The sequence below is a fragment of the Ochotona princeps genome, chromosome 3 (genome assembly GCF_030435755.1).
Source record: "Ochotona princeps isolate mOchPri1 chromosome 3, mOchPri1.hap1, whole genome shotgun sequence".
NCBI lineage: Eukaryota > Metazoa > Chordata > Mammalia > Lagomorpha > Ochotonidae > Ochotona > Ochotona princeps.
Window position 1 is genome coordinate 37149860 of NC_080834.1, and position 13645 is coordinate 37163504.

At 37.9% G+C, this 13645-nt stretch overlaps 2 protein-coding genes across 2 annotated transcripts; both read left to right on the plus strand.

Annotated features, from left to right (window-relative positions):
* Positions 1-1670: 1670 nt before the first annotated feature.
* On the plus strand, positions 1671-2315 carry LOC101529457 (keratin-associated protein 26-1). Its single transcript, XM_004588637.2, has one exon. It carries the CDS (start codon positions 1671-1673, stop codon positions 2313-2315), a length of 645 nt encoding a protein of 214 aa, XP_004588694.2.
* Positions 2316-10617: 8302 nt separating this feature from the next.
* Positions 10618-11262, plus strand: LOC131479853 (keratin-associated protein 26-1-like). Its single transcript, XM_058661320.1, has one exon. It carries the CDS (start codon positions 10618-10620, stop codon positions 11260-11262), a length of 645 nt encoding a protein of 214 aa, XP_058517303.1.
* Positions 11263-13645: the final 2383 nt, after the last annotated feature.

Here is a 13645-nt window from a genome sequence, read left to right on the forward strand (position 1 = left end):
CAAAGGACTACCCCAACAGTGTAATTGTGATACATTGCCTCATAGAAAAAAATAATCTATATCAAAACTTCTCCTCAAGACAGATGGACAGTCAACATGTGTGGGAGTATCCATTGAACACAAAGCAAACGTGCTGTGATACAAATTGAATTTTGATCCAAAGGTATTGAAATTTGCCCACCAGCTAGCTGAAATTCCCATCCAAAGAGCTACTGAAGGGCTGGTGTGGAAGTCTTCACTACAGTCCTCACCTTGCATGTGCTGGGATCCCATTTGGGCACCACTTTGTATCGTGGCATCTTCACTTCCTTCTAGTTCCCAAAATACAGCCTGAGAAGTCTGCAAGGGATGGCCTAAAAGCTTGGCACTCTTCACCAGCAGCTGTGAAGAATAAAAGGAAGGAGCTCCAGGATCCTGGATTGGGACTGACATATCTCTTGCCGTTGTGGCCACTTGAGGAGTGAGACAGCAGATGAAACAATTGTCTCTTTGTTCTCCTTTACCTTGCAAACCTGACTTTCCAATAAAAATTAATAAATTTTTAAAAAATATCTATAGGAGTTACTGGATATATCAGTATGAAAAACAGAGAAGGGTGGTTGCAGTAAATAACTATTACACATCATAGAAAATATATTTAGCATAATTAAAGTCCTCAAATATGTTTCAATGTACTCAAAAACAGGAAAAGTGCATGTGTATGCTGATGTCATCACTCAACTGATCAGTAAAGTGTAAGATGATTTAGAAACTCCCTTTTTGAAACTGATGTCAGAACCAATGCAGGACAGAACAAACCTGCATCTGAATCTTTGCATTATCTACATTACAGGAAGTATAGATTTCAGTTGATAATCATGAGAAAGATAAGTCTATAGTAATTCTGAAAAATGTCTTGCTGTCCAACTTACATTAAGGAGTTCTATGTGGGTTTTCATAGTGTCTCCTTGCATCCACAATATTAACAGAGCCCAACTTTGTTCTCCGTATTTAACATCTTAAAAAGTATGTTAGGCTTAGTGTTAAGTTAGTTTGCTTATTTACTGAAGTTGCTCAAGTGAGCAGAGATGATTTCAACAAAGATACTTTGATGTGAAGTCAAATTATATCAGGAATCACAAAGCAAATTATAGACATTTTGCATAGCATGGTGGTTGAAGCATTCCTGGATATTTGTGTAGGTTTCAGGACTTTTCATTTGCCTGACAACACTCTTGGATGCAGGTGATTTAATATTAGCAGCACTCAAAGAAAAAACTGCAGTCCTTCAGAAAAAGAATATTTAATGTAATTTTGGAAAAGAAATCATACACAAATATTTTAAGCATGTTTAGGCAGAGATAATTTAATTGGAATAAAATCAAAGCTTTTGAAGTGTCTCTTGGGTTGGATCATTTCAGAAGAGATTCTTTAACATAAAGTCATATTGGATTCTCAAAACATTTAATCAATCAAAGGCATCATTAGGAACAGCCATTTTATGAGAACTAAGAGCCCAACTTCCTGGACTCTAATGACAAGTTCCCAGACAGTCCATGCAGCCAGCAGGAAGAGTCTGTTTGCAAATCCACCACCTCCAGGGATATATAAGGGCCCATCCAAGTGAGGGTCAGTACAAAAGTTGGTTTCATCTGCTCCCACAAGCCCAGCTTGCTCTCCAAAGCCTCACTATGTCTTGCCAGAACTACTGCTCTGCAAATTGTGGTTCAGGGTCCCACAGGAACACCTGCCACATCCCTGCCTCACCATCTGTGGCCCTCTGCTCTACCAATGGGAGCTGTGGAGATGTCCTCTACTTACCCAGCAGTGGTCAAGACCAGGCCTGGCTCTCTGACAACTGCCAAGAGACCTGCATGGAATCAACCAGCTGCCAGCCACTCAACTGTGTGCCCAGCAACTGTGCAACCTCTGGGGGCTCTTCCACCATGTACTATGTGCCCAGACCTAGCCAAGGCACCAGTTTGGTTCCTGTATCTTCCATCATCTCCAGCTCCTGCCTGCCGGTCTCCTGTAAGCCTCTGAGTTATGTGCCCAGCAGCTGCCGTCCACAGAGCTCTCTGCTTACCAATTGCCAGCCCATAAGCTGTGGGCCCACTGTCTACCGTCCAGTGACCTTTCTGCCCACCAGCAGCAGACCTCAGGGCATCCTCACTTTTGGATGCCAACCAGGAGGTTCTGTGACCTGTGGTCCTCAAGTGGTGCATGTGGTATCCAGTAGCCCAAGGCCTCCACAGCCTCCATCCGGCGGTTGCCAACCTGTGACCCATGTGTGTGGCACTTTCCGTCCATCTTGCTCTGCTCAGGGATGCCAGTAGCTTTCTTGTTCCAGGCAATGAGAATGTTGGAGATGCACGATGAAAATTCCAATGGACTTTTTGCTGCTTTCTTGGTAGTGCCTGAATTTCGGTTGCCTGCTCTTCCTGTACCTGACCTAGACAGGAGCTGTTACTTGCACACTTTCATCTTTGCTTGTCATTAAACAAACAAACAAAAAAAAAATTGCAATGTTTTTCATTGTTGCCTGGGTGTGGGAAGCATGTATTTGGCTCATGCTATAATAAAAGTCAAACTAAGCATCTGATTCACTGGTTTGTCTTTTATTTATTATTGTAATGGTCAAACTCAATTTCTCATCAAAAAATTTAAAACTTGTATCAAATCACCATGAACTCATGCTGCTTTGTTTCTTTCATGTATTTTTTTTTCAAATAAAGGAATTTTTTGAATGTTATTATAATCATTCATTGGGCATGCAGCTCACTATACTCTTTGGCTCCTCTTAATTTTCTTTTAAATCCGAATATTTGCATATCTTTAAATTGGGTTCATTATTTTTATTATAAAATCTATTAAAGCAGCACTGACATACTTGTATTTAAATTTTTGTGATTTACTGAATATAGGCTGATATTTTCACTCAGAGGAAGCTAAAACTTCCTTGTACTTTTATTATAAACTAAAGGCATTTTTAACTTTGATCTTTCATTCCATTTTCTAATGAAATTGTTTCAAGTCCCCTTGTATGCAAAACAATCCAGCTAACAGAAACTGAGTTAGTCACTCCTAGAACAGCTTTCAGTTTGGATTTATATTTGTCCACAAAGAAAGTCGTAACCATTAAAATGATTTTAAAAATATCAAGTAGTTGCCTATAATTGTTCTACTGAAGTGGAAACGATTAACCACAGAAAATGAGAACATTCACAAACATGTTAAAATTAAACAAAGCCGTCTTGAACAATGGCTGAATCAACAGGCACAGTTTTTTATTTTAGAAAAAATCCTGAGACAACAAATAATAGCGGCAATTTAAAAATCATGATGACCACAAGTAGTTTAAAGAAGTTTGCAGCTATAGGTACAGAAATAATAATAGAAAAAAAGTTAAATAACCTAATGTTATAAAAACAAGAAATGTTTTAAATGTTACATAAGAACAAATAATACACTATATCTAGTGTCCGGAGAAGGAAGTAAAGAGGGAAGACCAGAGTAGAAACCAAGCCAGTAGAGAACAACAAAAATGTTAGAACAGGATGAACACAATATCCAAGTCAGCCGTGAGTTCTTAGAACAGACAGCAAAGCAGAGTAAACAAAAGGGGAACACCCACTGTGGACGTGCAATAAAGGAAAAAAAATCTACAATGCAAACATCTAGCAGAATGAGAATACAAATTCACATGAAGAAATACTTGAAAACACTTTTCTTCTAGGAATTTAATATCTAAAACATACAAAGAATTCATACAACTCGATAGAAAGAATAAAAGAAGCAATTTGAGGATGAGCAAATTAAGTAGACCTTTTTCAAATAAATAAAAGATCCAGAGATACATGTAGCAGTAGTTAGCACTAGTAATCTATTGGAAATATGTAGATTATATTCATTATGAGCATATTTAACATATATTTATGTAGATAAGATTGACATATATTTAAATCCAAATATTATCCTTTGTAATATAGCATTGTGATCTTCCTAAGAAAAATCATCCATCCCATGACAACATGGGTGCATATGTATTTATTGGAATAAACTCTACAGAGATAAACAGGTTTGCACAAACATATTTATTAGTAAAACCTAAATTAATTTGTCTCAAAGAAGCACATAATATGGTGGTGGTTGGCAAAGACCGGGCATGTTCACATGGGTTATATTGGCGAAAGGTTTCAACATGTGGACTACACAGAAGAGTAATTCTACGGATGCGGCTTATGGATATAGTGACTACAATTAATATTATTTTACATACACATTGCAAGTTTCCAAACAAGTAACGTTTACCTATTCTAATCACACACACACACACAATCAGGAAAAAATAAATAGTAGTAATCATGTAAAATGATGAAAATGTTAATTTTGCATATTGTGACAATCATTATATTCTGGATATATATTGTGTATAAATCATTGCATGGTACAATTCAAATATACACAATTTTTATTTTCAGTTTAATTGCAGATGCTTGAACAAATTTAAAATTATTGTAGTCTACAAACGCATTATATAAGATACAAAGATTCAAAATAATAGATATCCAAAGAATATGTAAATTAACATGTCTATGTGAAAAATTGTCTTTTGCATTTAAAAAATAAATAACTGGTAAGCACAGGAACCAGGGCAGGGGGCGGGACTGGTGGGGGTTATTGCCGGTTGCTCGGACGAGGCTGTAGTTCCCACTGCTTTGCATGAGGGCCTAGCGTGCAGTGGGTAGAATCTGGCTGTGATCCAACATCCACTGGCTGGCAAGGAAGACAGGGCTGGAAACAGAACTGACACAGCAATTGCAACACTAGTGTGTGCAACAGACTGTTTCATACCCTGCATTGCCAAGCACAAACCTGAATTGGGTCCGGGATCACCTCAGATGAAATTTTTGTGGCAATCTCCTCAACTGAATTGCTGGACTCAGAACCCAACCATGGAGAGAATTGCAGGTTCCACGATCTGACAGTGGAGTGCATGTGTCAGAGCTGGGCCTACTCAGTGGCTTAGACAGAGCAGTGGACGGCATATCCAGGTGCACTTGGGGAATATGGTAGTACATTGGAGCCTGCAGAGGACACCTTCACCGTAACAGAGGACAGAGGACAGAATAAATTGATTAACTACTGCAATCAAGTATTGGCAGTAAATATCTGGGCAAATGGAGACTCTAAGGTGAACAATGACAATCAATGGATTCTGGAAAAATTTCATCGGCAGTAATTCATAACCGTGAAACTTTCAAAACATCTTGAGCAGGAAACTTGGAGCTTGGCCCACATTGGGGACTCTGGGTTGGCGTCAAGTGGATATCCTCCATTACAGGGTACAGAGGCATTTGGCAGGTTGGGTGTGGCTTCTCCACTTGTCTCCTCCCTTCGCCAAGAGGCAGAAAGGAAAAAAAAAGACAATGTGGAAATAATGTTCTCACCCACTCTCCTGTAGCTCTTGATCCTTTGAACCCTAGTCATCTATGTAAAAATCATCGTAGATAAATAAATTATAAACAAACAAACAAGGGGGATTTTAAAATATTTGTGAAAGAATAAAAAGTTCAAGGTCTAAAATGAGACACAGCTCTACCGCTATTTTTATTATATAATCTTAAAGTATATATTTATTTCTTTGAGACACCAAGTAACAGAGAAGTGGGGGAAGAGTAGAGGGTGAGTTTTCTTTCTTGCACCTGATGGCTCACTGCCCAGCTAGATTCAGATCAGGAATCAGGAATTGCATCCTGCCAGCCCACTGAGCAGGCAGAGGCTCCAGTACTCAGGCTCCCTTCTGCTGCCTTCTCAGTAGGTTTGCAAGTGGTTGGATTGGAGACAAAATAGTGAAGACTTGTATCAACTCTGTGCAGTGTTGGCATCGCTACAAAGAGGTGAGAGCTCAACAGCATGAAACTCAGAACTCCAAAATGGTGACCAGGGAGTTAATATTTCCTGGCTAAATCTCAGTGTCTGACACATGGTATCCAACAGTAGGAAACCCAACATGATATCCAACTTGTTTGTCTTAATAGGTTTAGGCTACATTGAAGTTCATTTAATCATTTTGGTATTTCTGCTGAGCCACACAATGAGGATTATTACACAGACATGAAAAAGAGAAGCAATGACATTTGACGGAGTGTGAAGTATACATGAATTTCCTCCATTCTCATATTCTTTCATCCCAGGGACCTGAAAACATTTACGAAAAATACACATACATATTTTTTAAAACCGCCTGAATTTCCATTTTTTCATCAAAATAGACTCGTATGTAATACTGCATCAATCTTGAAAGTCTCATACATTTAGAAAATTGGTTTACTTTTGGTAAAAATGGAGAGATGGTAGGAAAAGTGTGTAAGCTGATTTGGTAAATTAAATGTCAAGTTCTACTCCTCCCTCCCAAAATTGAAGTATTATTTTCAGCTCTCTGTAATGCGAGGCAGATATATACGAATATTTGTTAAGGATGGGCTATTTTCTCATCTCTATGAAAAACAGCGATCTCACCTGAATGAAGGTATTGTTGTGAGGATAAAATTAGCTAATATATGTAAAACACACATAACTGTGTTTCTCTATGGTTAGAATTAAGCACATTCTGGCAATAGCAGCTCTATCAAATAGCTGCGAAATTAGACACACAGGAAAATCACATTTTGTTTCATAAATAAAATTTTGAGTGTACGTATGTAAGAGTGATAGAGACAGGCAGACACATAGGGTCCAACTCACAAGGGGAAAAATGCATGATGCCATTCCACAAATTAAAGTCTGGAAAGTTTTAGGTTTACAGTAATGATCTTAAGAGAATTAACAAAAACAACCCGATTTAACTGAAATTTAAAGGATGGATAAAAATGTCAAATATAAGACAGATAAAGATTGGGTAGATAAGAGAGGAGTTGACCAAAAAAAATAAATAGAAATGGTTCAATTAATTATGCTTGGAAAGCAATGGAAAGCCAATCGTGTACTGAATAAATGTTATAAACAAATGTTATAAACAAAGCAAAATCATTGACAATTTTGAGAGAATCATCTGATGAAGTTACTTTTACTAGTTTACATGAACACAGTACTTAGGCAAAATGGAAAAAAGTTTTAAGAAGCAGGAGTAAGGATTCAAATGTGGCAGGAACAACTTCTTAGTGAAGAAAAAAATTTAATTTGAAACTGCACAGAGAGCAAAAAAAAACCGGAAATGAATAAAAAGTCATCATTTTGGACAGTCAAGGTAGGAAATTTTATAACAATTTATATCATTATCCAGTTTATACTAAACTTTAATCCCAGCACTCTCATTTCAGAATCTGTTGCTGTCTGGCAAGGCTATTAGAATAGTATCTTAACTAATTCCTCCATCACTGAGTGGCATCCAATATGTGAGTTGTTACTACAGCTAGCACACTGAAACTGTTGTGTCAGGTGTTCTGCTTTATATGTTTTATATTTTTTCCTTCTATTGAAATGTTTTCCTTGATCGCAAACCCCTTGCCATTTCCATTTATCCTTGAAAACTATTTTCCAATGTCAACATTTAGGTAAAGTTAATGATCTAGCTCTTCCCTTTCTTCCACATCAAGAATGAACACTGGCATGAACTGGCGCACCTGTCTTATCACACAGGACAGGATGAGTCTGGAGCAGAAAACTATTTTGTTAATCTGCCATGACCACCTATCATTTTTTTTCAAAATTCTTGATACTAAGCAATTTTTGCCTGCTAGATGAGTGAAAGATGTGCTGCTTGTTAGCATACGTATGTTGTTGAAATGCTCATAAGATTTTTTTATGCAGACATGAAAGGCAATTTCAGGATTCAGAGTCCTCCCTCCAGCACAGGGAAGAAAACAGTCTCTGGTTCATTGAAGAGAAAGCAGTAAGATGGTCATGTGTAGAGGATGACCCAGGAGGTTCCTTTCCAGAGACTCTGTCTGGATTCAAGCGACCTACATTTTAAGTGTTGAGCATGACACTGTGTGTGCAGGCTTCCAGACTATGCCTACATTTGAAGGATTTGGAGTTATGGCTAAGTGACTGCCTTCATTTTAGTGACATAGTCACTACAAATAACCTCAGTTTATTATGCACTAATGATCAATTTCATGAAAATATTTGGAAATAATTGTAATGCTATCATTTCTCTCTCTCATACACACCACACCTCACACACACACACACACACACACACACACACACTGAGAGATTTCATCAGGTGCTTTGAGATATAGATTACTTATTGCAAACATTAAAGAAAAAAAAGAAAGAAATGGATGATGCCAGATTGAGGAAGAGAGATGGGGGAAAATGGTTATCTTATTATACCTATAAAATATACAAAATGTGTTTTCTTTAAATATATATTTATATAGAATATGTTATATATATATATATGTTTTTGTATATGTTTTGAAAGGAATGAAAAGAATTAGATCTAAGATGTTTTCTGGAATGGGTTAAGAATGCCTTTGCATAAAAAATGTTCTTGTATAATGTTTTACATTAACCTTACTTTTAAAAATCTATAAACCTCATCCTGGTAAGGAAAAGGAAGATATTATCTCTGTTGCAATTGTTCCATAAAATCATATTGATCATGGCTTAATAAGAGCAAGTATGTACCAACCCTAGTGGATATAGTTATTAAGCAATGTTAGCAAAACCACTCTATTTAATATATTATTGTAAACTGGAAAATGTTTTTGGAGGTCTAAAAGACTTGTTTCAAATGTTTGTATCTGTGTATGTCTATTTTGATGTATGTGTATTAGAAATGTCAAATTTACTATTAGAATTGTAATGAAAAAGCAACACCATACAGGTAGACACCACAGCACACCATCACAGAAGAGGCACTAAGTGGGCACTAACTCCCGAGGACTCATTCCATGGAGAAACATTCCTGGACATGTAGGATGGATACAAAGAAACACATACCTTACCCAGAAAGGTACAGTGAAATGCTGATGATGTAGGGCTTGCACTCCAGCTCATGGTAGAGGAAAGCAGACATAACGAGCTTCGGCACATAAACCTGATAAGCATTAAGCTAAGCATGGCTGTACCTATTACTACTGCTATTGAGTGACTCATCTAGGATTTTGCAAGAAGAATCTAGAAGTTGTGTACAAACAGTATGAGCCAATGAACTTCGGGAAGTAGGAGATGGAGTGAGTGGAGCTCTTCAAAAAGGTTAGACATGAATTCAAAGACAGTATCCTCTGACCTAGAACAATAAGTAACATTTAGCACATTAAGTACAGAACCACACAGAACATATCATTTTTATTTCAATGGCCTACCTCTAATATTAAAATTATTGTACATTGAAACATAGAAAAAATAATTTTCTGTTTAAAAAATTATTTTCCTGAACGATGGAGACTTGACATGAGTGGGCAATATCCATCGGACAGCAACTTGGTGTAGCAATTAAACTGAATTTTGATCCAAAGGTTACTGTAATGTATCTGCAGGATAATTCATACTTTTATCAAAATGGCTACTGGATCTACTGGATATATCAGTACAAAAAGCAGATAGGGTTGGTTGCAATAAATCAATATTACTCCTCCTAGAAACGAAATTTAAAAGTTATAAGTCCTCAAATATGTTGCAAAGAACACAAATTTAGGAAAAATGTTTGATTATGAAATTGTAATCAACAACATGATTTGTAAAGTGTAAGATGGTTTATAAAATCCCTTTCTGAAACTGATATAAGAACCAATGCAGGACAAAACCAATTCATGCCTGAATCTATATATTATTTACGTGGCATGAAGTATAGATTTCAGTTGATAATCATGAGAAAGATAAATCCATAGTAATTCTGAAAAATGTCTTGCTGTCCAACTTACTTTAAGGAGTTCTATGTGGGTTTTCATAGTGTCTCCTTGCATCCACAACATTAACAGAGCCCAACTTTGTTCTCCGTATTTAATATCTTAAAAAGTATGTTAGGCTTAGAGTTTAAGTTAGTTTGCTTATTTATTGAAGTTGCTCAAGTGAGCAGAGGTGATTTCAACAAAGATATTTTGATATGAAGTCAAATTATATCAGGAATCACAAACAAAGCAAATTATAGACATTTTGCATAGCATGGTGGTTGAAGCATTCCTGGATATTTGTGTAGGTTTCAGGACTTTTCATTTGCCTGACAACACTCTTGGATGCAGGTGATTTAATAGTAGCAGCACTCAAAGAAAAACTGCAGTCCTTCAGAAAAAGAATATTTAATGTAATTTTGGAAAAGAAATCATACACAAATATTTTAAGCATGTTTAGGCAGAGATAATTTAATTGGAATAAAATCAAAGCTTTTGAAGTGTCTCTTGGGTTGGATCATTTCAGAAGAGATTCTTTAACATAAAGTCATATTGGATTCTCAAAACATTTAATCAATCAAAGGCATCATTAGGAACAGCCATTTTATGAGAACTAAGAGCCCAACTTCCTGGACTCTAATGACAAGTTCCCAGACAGTCCATGCAGCCAGCAGGAAGAGTCTGTTTGCAAATCCACCACCTCCAGGGATATATAAGGGCCCATCCAAGTGAGGGTCAGTACGAAAGTTGGTTTCATCTGCTCCCACAAGCCCAGCTTGCTCTCCAAAGCCTCACTATGTCTTGCCAGAACTACTGCTCTGCAAATTGTGGTTCAGGGTCCCACAGGAACACCTGCCACATCCCTGCCTCACCATCTGTGGCCCTCTGCTCTACCAATGGGAGCTGTGGAGATGTCCTCTACTTACCCAGCAGTGGTCAAGACCAGGCCTGGCTCTCTGACAACTGCCAAGAGACCTGCATGGAATCAACCAGCTGCCAGCCACTCAACTGTGTGCCCAGCAACTGTGCAACCTCTGGGGGCTCTTCCACCGTGTACTATGTGCCCAGACCTAGCCAAGGCACCAGTTTGGTTCCTGTATCTTCCGTCATCTCCAGCTCCTGCCTGCCGGTCTCCTGTAAGCCTCTGAGTTATGTGCCCAGCAGCTGCCGTCCACAGAGCTCTCTGCTTACCAATTGCCAGCCCATAAGCTGTGGGCCCACTGTCTACCGCCCAGTGACCTTTCTGCCCACCAGCAGCCGACCTCAGAGCATCCTCACTTTTGGATGCCAACCAGGAGGTTCTGTGACCTGTGGTCCTCAAGTGGTGCATGTGGTATCCAGTAGCCCAAGGCCTCCGCAGCCTCCATCCGGCGGTTGCCAACCTGTGACCCATGTGTGTGGCACTTTCCGTCCATCTTGCTCTGCCCAGGGATGCCAGTAGCTTTCTTGTTCCAGGCAATGAGAATGTTGGAGATGCACGATGAAAATTCCAATGGACTTTTTGCTGCTTTCTTGGTAGTGCCTGAATTTCGGTTGCCTGCTCTTCCTGTACCTGACCTAAACAGGAGCTGTTACTTCCACACTTTCATCTTTGCTTGTCATTAAACAAAAAAAAATTGCAATGCTTTTCATTGTTGCCTGGGTGTGGGAAGTATGTATTTGGTTCATGTTGTAATAAAAGTCAAAACTAAGAATCTGATTCACTGGTTTGTCTTTTATTTCTTCATTTCGACACCGAAACGATCTAACAAAACTTCTTAGGAGTTTTGTAAAAAGAAAAAAAAGATAGGTGTGATACCCAACCATATACTCTTACTGGGCATTGAGAGTTTGTTTGATGCTATTATTCCTCAAGCTGCCTTGTGCGCCTCAGATCTCTTGCTCTGGAGAGCCCAAGAAATGCTGTTTGGCACACATTTTACAAAGGTAAGACTAGGAATAATGTCTCTCATCTCTCTCTTCCACTATAGTGCCCCTTTTCATCACAAATGTAGCCATAGTTTTGTACTTAAGTCTTCAATGACTTCCAATAATCCAGACCCCAAAGTAACAGCCCAACGCCTGAACATGATACCTGACTTTCTCTGTTTTATTTATTTATTTATTTATTTATTTATTTATTTATTTATTTATTTATCTTTATTACAAGGTCAGATATACAGAGAGAAGGAGAGACAGTGAGGTAGATCTTCCCTCTAATGATTCACTCCCCATGTGACCCCAACTGCCGGTGGTGCGCTGATCCGAAGCCAGAGGTGTGCAGGGTCCCAAGGGTTGTGGCCATCCTTGACTGCTTTCCCAGGCCACAAGCAGGGAGCTGGATGGGAAATGGGGCTGCCAGGATTAGAAAAGGCACCCATATGGGACCCCAGCGGGTTCAATGTGAGGACTTTAGCTGCTAGGGCACTGCGCTGGGCCTGACACGTGACTTTCTTCATTGCGTTCTAGTTGCTCTGGCTGCTTCCCCTTTTGCTGCATATCAGCTCTTCTCCCATGCCTCAATCATGACACGTAGACCATCAAACACAGTTCTGACAGTCATCCTACCTTTTGCATATCTCATTAAAAACACTAGAGTCTCTGTCTGATTTATCTGTTTGAAATTTTTATGTGCTATACTTTATTGTTATTATTAATTTCTATGATATAATTTTGTAGGTGTAAGGATTCTTGCTACTTCCCCTTTTTCCCCCTCCCATTCTTCTCCTGAACACCACCGTTTTCCTTCATATTTTTACACTCGTATAGTCCTTCAGGAAATGTACAACTCCAAAATTCTGCTGTTAGGTGTATCTGGTCATTTTTGGTATAGGCAACTGTAGTGAATGTAGTATCAAATTGTCAAGGTATCATTAGCAATTTATTGGTAGTCTTCCTTTTATTCAGGTGTAGAGACATATACAGCAATATAGATTCATTTCCTAATATGTTAGACTCCAATATACCATTCCTTATGGGAATACATGCATATGTATATTTTCCTATGAGAATATATATGTATATATGTATTATATTGGTTTTGATTTTTACCCGAATGATGCCTTAAATTAGAGAAAACATGATATTTGTCCTTTGGTGTTTTCGATTTCATGGATACGGTGGGCTCTGTTGGGACCATTTTGTTGTAAATGATAAAATTTAATTCTCTTTATAGACTGGGTTTTTTTGTCCTGGTCTGTACTTTGGAGAATTTTTCTAAGAAATCTTTGCCTATGTCTATTACTTGTAGATTCCTTCTTATGCTTTCTTCTAATGTTTGATGACTTTTTGGTACAGATTTAGCTGCTTAATCCAATTATAACTGATTTTTTATGTAACATGAAAGGTGGAGGTCTGTTTCTTACTTCCACAAGCAGATATGCAAACATGGTGCCATGTTTCATTTATTGACCTGTTGATATTTTCAGATAAGAGGTTAATACTTTGCTACTATGTACTAGGACACCATGTTCCTGGAACAAGTAATACACTGAATTTACCAGCAGTGGTATACCACAGACTGCATCTTTTTCCATGATACAGTCTCCAGTCACTTAACACTAACATGTATGTAAGTATATAATTTAGTATTTAAAATAATACCTAAATATATTCATGTTCACATAATTAAAGACCTATGCTACATCTAAGTTGACATTTAAGAAAGATAATATTCTTAGGACTAATTAATCCTTCTTCCTTGTAGTTATGAAATAATATCTAAACTTCTCGCTCTTGACACTTCATATATACATTTCATTTTTTTCTATACATTTCTTGACACTAGAATGGTGTGTCTGTTCCTCTGATAGTCACGTTCATACTGCCAATTGAAAATCCACCAT

Bases quoted from the DNA above. Each gene is read 5' to 3' on its own strand.
- LOC101529457 (XM_004588637.2), top strand. From the start codon at position 1,671: ATGTCTTGCCAGAACTACTGCTCTGCAAATTGTGGTTCAGGGTCCCAC.
- LOC131479853 (XM_058661320.1), top strand. From the start codon at position 10,618: ATGTCTTGCCAGAACTACTGCTCTGCAAATTGTGGTTCAGGGTCCCAC.